Source organism: Phoca vitulina, unplaced genomic scaffold (genome assembly GCF_004348235.1).
Source record: "Phoca vitulina isolate PV1807 unplaced genomic scaffold, GSC_HSeal_1.0 scaffold50, whole genome shotgun sequence".
In the NCBI taxonomy this organism is placed as follows: domain Eukaryota; kingdom Metazoa; phylum Chordata; class Mammalia; order Carnivora; family Phocidae; genus Phoca; species Phoca vitulina.
This window is the reverse complement of record NW_022589753.1, coordinates 4,274,538-4,284,168: the sequence shown is the minus strand read 5'-3', so window position 1 is coordinate 4,284,168 and position 9,631 is coordinate 4,274,538. Positions and strand designations below refer to the sequence as shown.

Here is a 9,631-nt window from a genome sequence, read left to right as displayed (position 1 = left end):
GGGGCCGGCGTCCTCTGGTGGCAGAGAGCGAGCACTACGAGCGATTTTCGGACCGAATCGGCACGCTCCTCAGATCCAAGCAGGCGGGGCTGCCCTGGAGCACAGAGAGAGAGAGAGAGAGAGGAGGGGACAAGGGCAGGCCAAGGGGGGGGGGGGGGGGCGGGGGGCAGCCTGAGGGGATAAAAAGTGGCCAGGAAGGAGCCAAGACTCCGCCAGCAACAATAGAGTTGCTTCCGCCACGGTCTTGGGTTTGAGGCCCTGAACCCCCAGACCTCAAGAGGGTTGGAAAGTGAGGTTGGAGAACTTTCTAGCTGGTACTTTGAATTTTTTTGAAAAAATTTTTTTCACCCTAGTTCGGTTGGGTGCTCCGGCTTACGGGGCCCCAAGTTTATTTTAAGAGTCCGCCACCGTGTTATGGGCGTGCGCAACTGCCTCGACGGCAATAATATGTCAGGACAACGCGATATCCCCCTTGAACTCGGGGAACAGCCCGAGCAACCATCTTTGGAGGCCCCAGGGGCAGCTGCCCCCAGTCCTGGGCCTGGCGCAGCCGAAGAGATGGAGACCGAACCGCCTCACAGCGAGCCCGTCCCCATCGAGAGTGAAGGCGAGGCCTGTGGACCCCCAGAGGTCTCCAGGCCCAACTTGCAGGACCTGGGCCAGGATGTCGAGGAAGCCAGAGCCCATGGAGGCTACAGCCCACCTCCTGAGGAAGCCATGCCCTTCGAGGTCGAGCAGCCCAGCTCAGGAGGCTTCTGGCCTACCCCGGAGCAGCCTGGAGACACCACTGGGACCCGTGCAGGCCTTGAGGTCTTCAGCCAGGCGCTCATGGAGCCCGGAGCCTTCGGTGATGCCGGACCAGGCCTGGGAGGCTACAGCCCTCCACCTGAAGAAGCCATGCCCTTTGAGTTTGAGCAGCCTGCCCAGGGAGGTGGCAACCAGCCTGTCCTGCAGGTCTCAGACCTCCCTCCGGGAGGCCCAGGTGCGGGGGTCTTTAGCACTCCTTCCCAGGAGCCCCAAGCTCTCAGACCTGCAAACGCAGGCTTCAGAGGAGACCGCAGCCCTCCCCCTGAGGAGGCTATGCCATTTGAGTTTGATGGAGCAGCCTTCGGGGATGACAGCCCACCCCCTGGGCTCCCCCGAGCTATCCCACAAATCGACGGCGGCAGCGGCGGCCAGTCCGCGGCACCCGCGGTCCCGAGTGCGGTCCTCCTCGCTCCCGCCGCGAACGAGCCCCCCCTCTGGGTCCCAGGCGCCATCGGCAGCCCATCCCGAGAGGCTGTCAGATCTCCTCCACACTTCGCGGGCGACAGCCCCCCGATGGAGATCTCCGGACCCCCGCTCGAGACTGGCAGCGCCCCCGTTGGGGTCGACGACGCTCCCGTCAACATGGACAGCCCCCCAATCGCGCTTGACGGCCCGCCCATCGAGGTCTCCCGAGCCCCAGTTAAGAGAGAGCGAGCAGAGGGAGAGAGACCCCCAGTTGAGGGAGAAGCAGCCGAGATGGAAGGAGGCTCAGCCGCCGCTGCTGCGGAGGGAGGAAAAGTCCCCTCTCCGGGGGACCGAGCCCCTGACGCCGGGGCCAAGCCTGCTTCTCCAGCCGCCGGGGCAGCCGCTGCCGCCCCTGACGCTCCAGCCGCCGGGGCAGCCGCTGCCGCCCCTGACGCTCCAGCCGCCCCTGACGCTCCAGCCGCCGGGGCAGCCGCTCCAGCCGCCCGGGCAGCCCCTGCCGCCCCTGCGTCTGGAGCCCGACCCAAGCTCCGCTTCCTCAGACCCCCCAGCCCCGAGATCCAGGCTGCCGATCCGCCTACTCCGCAGCCTACTCGCGCATTTGCCTGGCGGGGCAGGTCTGGCCGCAGCCGCGACGACGATGAGGGGTCGGTCAGCAGCGACGACGACCACAGCAGCGATGAGTCCGACGATGGGACCTCCGGATGCCGCCGCTGGCTGCAGCCCCGGCGAAATCGCCGCCGCCGAAAGCCCCGGCGCAACTTGCTCCGCAACTTCCTCATGCAGGCCTTCGGGGGCTGCTTCGGCCGATCTGAGAGCCCCCAGCCCAAAGCCTCGCACAGCCCCAAGGTCAAGAAGATTCCTCTGGCGGAGAAGCGCAGACAGATGCGCAAGGAAGCCCTGGAGAAGCGCGCCCAGAAGCGCGCAGAGAAGAAACGCAGCAAGCTCATCGACAAACAACTCCAGGAGGAAAAGATGGGGTACATGTGTACGCACCGCCTGCTGCTTCTAGGTAATGCGGCGGACTCTGCCCGCGGGGAGCAGGGCCGCCGGGGGACCCCGGGAGGGGGTGGCAGGGCTGCCCGGTGGAGCTCAGGGCCTGGCAGCGGGAGGAGGGTGTCCAGGCCGAGGCGGGAAGAGACTGCTAGAAAGTTCCAGCCAGGGGCCCTAACTTTGCCCTGGGAGCGGGAGGGGGCCTCGGTTGGGCTTGGGTGGCCGAAGTATGTGCCCTCCAGGGAGAAAAGTGGTGCCGAGCAACACTGAGGGTCGTTTCCGGCTGGACAAGCCAGCGCCAGCGACCGTAAGATGCCCCCAAGTCCTGGGGTGGGGGCCGGCAAGAAAGGCGGGGGCTTCAGGTGAGCCAGGAACTGCCGGGGAGGGGCCGCGGGGTTCCCCAGGCTAGGCCGGTTGGGGCCGTGGTGGGCTGGGGTCGTTGGGGAAGGTGCGCCCCCGCCTCGCCTGGCACTGCTGCTTGGACTCAGACAGCTTGTCGTTGGTGTGTGTTGGTGTCCATATTGTGTCCGCCTGTGCATGGTATGCTCAAGTGTCCCCCAGTTCCCATCCCTGGCACCCCCAGATTACCCGCCGACTGTGTACTCGTACTGGGGAACGGGCTGTCTTGTGTTTTGCGCCATGGCGCGGGCAAAAACTTTCCGTGTCTGCACACTCTGGTGGTACCTGTACGCTGGCGCTCTGCAGCGGGCGGCGCGGAGAAGGCGTAGGAGAAGCTGGTGGGACATCTTGGGGAGTGTGTTGGGCCACTGGCGCGGGGGAGAGGGGGCCGCCTCTCGCTGGCCTCCATAACCTTTTTTCTGTATGTCTTTCTCTCTTTTTTCCCTTTGCGCTAAGCGTTTCCTCACTTCTCATTCGTTCGCCAAACCCTCCCGCCTTTACGGTTGAAAAACCAGACACTCAGGTATCTGGGGCGTCGGGGCTGCACACGTAAAGTTCAGTATTCTGCACACACTCAGCTCACCTGGTGGGGGGATGGAGGGAGGAGGGGGAAAAAAAAAACCCCACTTAATCTGCTACAGGCAGGTCTGGATCTAAACCTACACGGGGCTGGGTCCAAGAGGGTGGGCGTGGCTGTGTTTTAAAAATATGAAATAATTTTTTTCCTAGGGAAGAGCCGAGGTAAGCCAATCATTTACGCTTTTACAAAGTACAGTAGGAGGGGCTTGGTTTAAAAAAGACTGTTGTGCGTTGGGAGTGGAATGCTGTCTTGTCTTCGAAATGCAATTAAAATAAAAAATTTTTAAAATGTTTCCAGTGTATTTTAAGTATATGGACGAAATGTGGTAAAACTGTGACTATGACTTGTGAAATATGTAAATGTTTGCATGTGAATCTTTTCAAGCAGCTTTAGCTGGGGGCAGAGAGGATCAAAGGTAAGATCCTCTGCGAATGGACTTGGGATACCAAGAAATTAAAAAGGTCTTGTGTTCATAACCACATCGGGTACGTTTGGCGGCCCTCCGCCTTCCCCTCCTTCTCTCTTCATCTTTCCCACCTTTGAGTGTCCCCTCGCCCCTCTAGGACTCTCCCACACACACACAACAAGTCCCTCCCCCCCATCTCCCCACCTCTGTGGCCCTTCCCACACCCCCCACTTCCCCTCCTCCAGCCTCGCCTTGGCTCCCAGCTGAGACGCTGGCTCCTTGTGCGACAGTCCATCAGAGCAGTTAGCAAGGGTCTGACTGTGGGGCTTGAATGAAAATTTCAAAAGTGAAGCTCCACAATCTTAATTTCTTTATTTTATTCTCTAAGACCTTTCAAGGGATTTAAAGATCACAATTTCTAAAGCTGGGCTACATTTGTTGGCGAAATATTTTATAATGTGTGATGCTTTTTAGTAATGACATTATGGACAATAACTATTGGCTTCTGTGACATGTGTGTCTTTCACAAATCACAGTTTTAAACATGGTGGTCATTTTAGTGCCACCCACCCAGGGAAATAATGACGTCATCATTTTCCCAATCACATATAGAAGGGATGCAGTTTTAAATTTGGGATGTCCCAACTGTACTAATAGCCAGAGCCTTAGATGACAACACACTGTTCTCCCGCAGACAACTGGTTTTGCTGTTACAGTCCCATTTCGATATTCTGAGCTTAGCTCTGGGAAGCTGGCCTCTGATGGGGAGGGGACACACGTGGGTACAGACAGGAAGCCAGGTGACAGTGTCCACTTGACCCCTAGCTGGCAGTGTCCCTTACTTGCTGGGTCCTCTATTCTGGGGGGGTTGGGGTGGAAAGCACAGTCCACTTAAATCAGGACTGGAGGCTTAAAACCATAGATTATGCCCACCCTGCAGCAAACTGTCAGTCCATGTCTGGGGCCAAGCCTTAAGAATATTAGAAGTTTACCTTGCTCACCCTTGTTTTGTATCCAGGGTGCAAAATTAACCTTAATAAAAGGAAATTTGCTGGGGTCATCCCACAGTGGTCCTGACTCTGCTCTCAGGGAGTCAACTGGCCAAGAAGACCAAACCCCAGGCCACATCAGACACGAGCCTGAACTAGGACAGCCGGTGTTACCTGCTGCCATAATGCGGTTTGTCGAAACCGCTCATTTTTGACCAGCCTTCATTTGGCCAAAGTGACAAGAGAGGTACCCCATCTGGGTCTGAGTTACTGATTGGGGGACGGGGGGCGGGAAGGAAGGATAAGGACTTATATTTAGGTAAAGACCTCTTACTAACAGTCTCATTCTAACATAAAACAAGACATCCATATATTCCTACCACTGAAAACGCAGGTCAAAAGAGCATCCTTTCATATGGTTATAAATTTGTGACATGCACTCATCTGTTGCTTTACAACTGTGTGTGTTTGTGTGTATATACTATTTCCATTTCTATTGCCCAAACAGTTTAACCATATCAGAGGGAATTTTTTTTAAAGGAGATAGATAATCAATAATGTGACTAAAATTCTAGAATATGTAAGAGATGAAGACTTTTTTTAATTTGACACTATTCAATAATAGACTATTTCCATGTTTTTGGAAACCCAATTTGGGTATGATTCCCCCATTTTTTTAAGACTTGAAGGGGCATGTGGATTAGAATTTTTTAGTATCTGCTACATTTTATTAAAAGTGTGCAGGCAAATGCTATAGATAATAATGGCCATCCTGTCATGACACTTTATTTATACAGTGAATCTCAATTAATTGTATGATAATTTATTTATGCCACCAGGTACAACAGTGATGCATTGCATCCCATCATGCAGAGGGCCTTTTTTTTTTCTTCTTCTTCTTTAGTACAGCCATTTTTCCTTATTCGGAATGCCTCCACTGAGCTTTTTGGTGCAGTGGGGAGGGCATAGCTTATCAGGCCACCAAATCTTTAGAATTAAGAGAGACTTTTGTGATTTTCCCTGTCTGTCTCCCCAGTAGTATTTTATGCCTCTCGAAGGCCAGAATTCTTTCCTGCCTTTTAAAATACAATTTCCCATAGATTTCTTTCAAAAAAGAAATGTTTTCTATACAAGTAGGTTCATTTTTATAATTTGCCCACATTATGTCTATCATGGGAAATTGGTATTAGGCAAAGAAAAGTGGGTCCCTGGGCTTTTTGCACACCCCCTCCTGACTTGAAAGGGATAGCCTCCCTGCCTTCAGGTATTAGTAACCAGTAATAGTAATGATCACGCATAACGATACCACATTCTTATTGTATTTTTAAAAGCCTTTCATCTAAGTCACATTTGTCCTTTGAAACAGCCTTGGGCAATAAAAATGTGGTAGGACCCCATGTCATAGGCAAATAAACCGAAAGCTCAGAGATTAAATGTCAGGGACTTTTGCTCAAAGACTGCAAGGTAAGTGAAGGAATCAAAAGTTTCTAATTCAGATAAGACAGTGCTTAACAAAAAATGTGGTAATAAGCGATGAAGCATTATTTAAATGTAAAGCATGATTGTGCGTGTGCTATGTGCTCTTCAAATCCCTTGTCAAATGACAGGTGTCTAGCAGTCTTCTGCTTTCTGAAAGATAGCCAAACCCAACAGATCTCCGGTTATAAATGTCCATTGAGTGTACATGACACGTGAGCTCCCCCATTTCTGAGATACCTGTCATCGCTACGGTGATATTTGGTTTCCACATTTGCTTTAACTCATCTGCCAACACTGCAGTCTTAGTTTGTTTATTGGACTTTGTTCTTTTTCAACTGCAGGTTTCCTTTAGGATCCTCTGTGGTTTTCTTTAGTGGGGTCTAAAGCTTTTCTTACTCAGAGTTCCACCAAAAAAAAAAAAAAAATAATAATAATAATAATAATAATTAACAATAATACTAAAAAGTGGGCTTCAATGCCTAGCTCCCTATATTTACAGTATTAGAGAAGCAGACTGCTTAAAATCCTGGCCTGGATCTAATAACCCTATTAAAATAACTCTTGTTTTAATATTCTTCATAGTGATTTTTTTTTTAAAGTATTCCTTACTTTTAGTTGGGGCTTAATTCCTACTTAGCAAAAGTTAGTGCATAGTCTTAGAAATCATGTTTGACTTTTATGCAGGAACATTGGTATTAAGCAAAAAAAAAAAAAAGTATATTTTTTAAGAGAAGGTAGCCTAATTGCCTAGATTTGAAATTCCTCATACTGTCATGCCTCTACTTCTTTTCAGAGTCCTTTTCCCCACCAAATAAAACTCACCCTCACCCCCAGCAAAATTGTGGCATTCCAATGCTTCTACATAAAGTAACTTTCAGGAGGCACAGAAATAGCCTTTCATTCAATAGAATTAAAATTGGTTTCTACACTTCTTGGTTTCTTTAACTGGTGGCAGAGGTGTTCTTTTCCAAAACCACCTTGTGCCTCCTGGGGTTCCTAGTGGAATGTGAAATTAACATGCCACTTGTCCATTTCAAAATCAAATTTCTCAGGAAGATTCACAGTTTTCAAAATAGGAAGGGCTGGGCCGATTGATAGGACAAGATTGCCCCCCACCAAGTGAAACAGTCAAGCACTGGTCAGTCTAATACTTAGCCCTCCCCAGCCCTCGTGTCCCCCAGTAACAGGGACTCTGAGACTATGGCTCTGTTGACACCCTCCTTAACAAATTTTCCTGAATTACACTGGAAAGGGGTTTTGTTGCATCAGGTTCCTATTCTGGCCTGTGGTTACCCTGGGCATGAGATCTTGCCTCTTCAGGGACGGAGGAGAATCAGCCTGAGTCTGTCTCTCCTTGAGAGCCCTGCTGAAGAATCAACAAATCCTCAGTGGCCTTTCTAAAAGGACGGGTGGGATGCCCCAGATACAAAGTACCATGGGGGTAGGCCAGGGAGCCTCTGAATGAGGAAGAGGAGGGGCATTTCCGGAAGAATCAGAGGTAGACATGTCATTTTTCCGTGACTCCTCTAAAAAGAGGGCCAGATACACGAAGTGAAGTTACCCTCTAGAAATCCTCAACCCTGTGCCTGACACAGGCAAGTGCCCAATAAATGGTAACCATTGTTTCTAGAAATTCTCTTAGACTTTTCTCTCCCTGCTCCAAGTAAGATTTTGGGGTTTTTGTTTGTCTGTTTTCTGTATTCACCATGAGACTGTTAACTTGTAAATTCTAAAAGTACTAGGCACCCATTCTTTTGCTACGTTTCAGAGTACACTCTTTGTACATGTTTTATAAATAAAGGTCAGCTCCAACAGGAGACAGATGACACCTTGCCAAATTTAGGGTTGTGTGAACTCACTCTCAGGTGAGTGACCTGACCAAGAGAAGATGAGGAGAGACCCTGTTTTTACTTGTCCTGAAAAAGTTCCCCCATCCCCCTTTCCTATCCCCCACCCCCCCACCTCCTTCTCTTTTTATTATTTATATTATCCTCCAATCTATAAACCAACTCCGTACTGTGGTTGAACCCAGGGACCTGAGCGCAGATTGTTGGATGTTTACTACACATACAAAAAAGAAGAAAAAAAAGATTGTTTTTAGTCTCCCTTCCGACAGCCAGATGATGAAGCAGGCCAGGTGGTGGGAACTGAAGATGAGACCTCCAAGAATGAGGTAAGAACAAGAAAAGCAATGCTTGACGTTTAATTATTGTTGATCATCACACGCTCATTTGGGACCCAGGATGCTCTGGTCTCTGACAAACAGCACACAGGTGCCCACCTTTCACGTTAGAATTACCAGCGCGTGGCTCGTGCAGGAACTGGGCGCTGTAACATGGGAAGAATGTTAGGAAACTGCTCTGTGACAGAGTCACGAAAATGAAGGGAGTGTGCCTCTGTTGTACTCGCTTACAGGGAAAATCCCAAATTGCACTGCAGAGTAATTTGTTAAACCTCAGGAGAATTCGGGAGCCTTTGACTCGTGGAGCTCTGCCCACAGAACTTGAACATTAGATCTTACTAAATGCTTCTTAATGATTCAGTTTGGGGCGAGGAGAGAGGTGTATAAATTGTTATCTGATCCCAGACTTATTATGAGTCAGTCAGCGTTTCCGACGTTGTCACACACATTTGGTGTGTGGGACAGGGTAAGTACCTTAAACTGCCTTTAATGAGCTGATACTGGGAAGGAAGATCTCTTGCACCCACTTCCTAAGGAGTGCCGTGATCCGGCTCCCCATCCCCGCTAGACCACGGTTGAGTCTAACCGGGAGGCCGGGGGCACCCAGAGGCAGCCCCTTGATTGACACAGCTCTCATCTCCCCCGGTCAACAGACCCTGTCACCTCCCTCCTCGTTTCTAATTATTAAATAGAACAGTTTTTCCTTTCATCAAACCAATGGCTAGTGTGCAGATGACTATGAAGGGATTTATTATTATTATTATTATTTTTATAGGGAGGCTGTATTCAGGTAAGTTTGCAGGATTTTTGAAAAGAAAGACTAATGCTCATCCTAATTAATGCCACCCTGAGTCCAGGGCCAGGAAGGCCTGTTTCACCGGCCTGGGTCCAACTGAAAATGACGAAAACCCCCAACCTGTCAGGAGTAGATGGTGTTACTTAGGAAGGGTCTGGGTACTTAAATGCTTGGGACCATGTGAATACATCCTTTTCAATCTTCTTGTCTATGGTAATTCCTAAGCATCTGAAGGACTTAAGCAAAAGCCTGTGAGGTCCTTGTTTATAAAAAGTGAAACCTTATTTGTCATCAGTCCCTTGAGGGTTTTTTTGGCCTTTTGGGCTTCTCAGATCGTAGAAAGTGTCCATCTTAATTCCTTACAGCCTCTGTCTATATGGGTCCGTTAGGCCTACGAGATGCGTAATTAACATATTAATAAAATCATATCATCCGTCATTCAGGGGTCCTTCCGCCCACTGCCCCCACAGGTGTGAATGTTTTGATGACTGACTTTAGTAGGGCCCAGAGATGGTGAAGGTGAGTTGATATTTCAGGTGGCCACTAGATGGTGAGACGGTGTAAGGCAGAAAAAAGG

General features: G+C 50.1%; 1 protein-coding gene across 2 annotated transcripts in view; it reads left to right on the top strand.

The window, feature by feature from the left end:
* Positions 1-414: 414 nt before the first annotated feature.
* The window catches only part of GNAS (GNAS complex locus), a 53,950-nt gene continuing 44,733 nt past the window's right edge, over positions 415-9,631 (top strand). The window contains exons 1-2 of one of the 2 annotated variants that reach the window (XM_032387596.1): positions 415-2,242; positions 2,466-2,585. In XM_032387596.1, the coding sequence (XP_032243487.1) occupies positions 415-2,242; positions 2,466-2,585 (1,948 nt within the window). The remainder of the gene's footprint in view (positions 2,243-2,465; positions 2,586-9,631) is intronic. The other variant, XM_032387597.1, reaches the window with a different exon arrangement.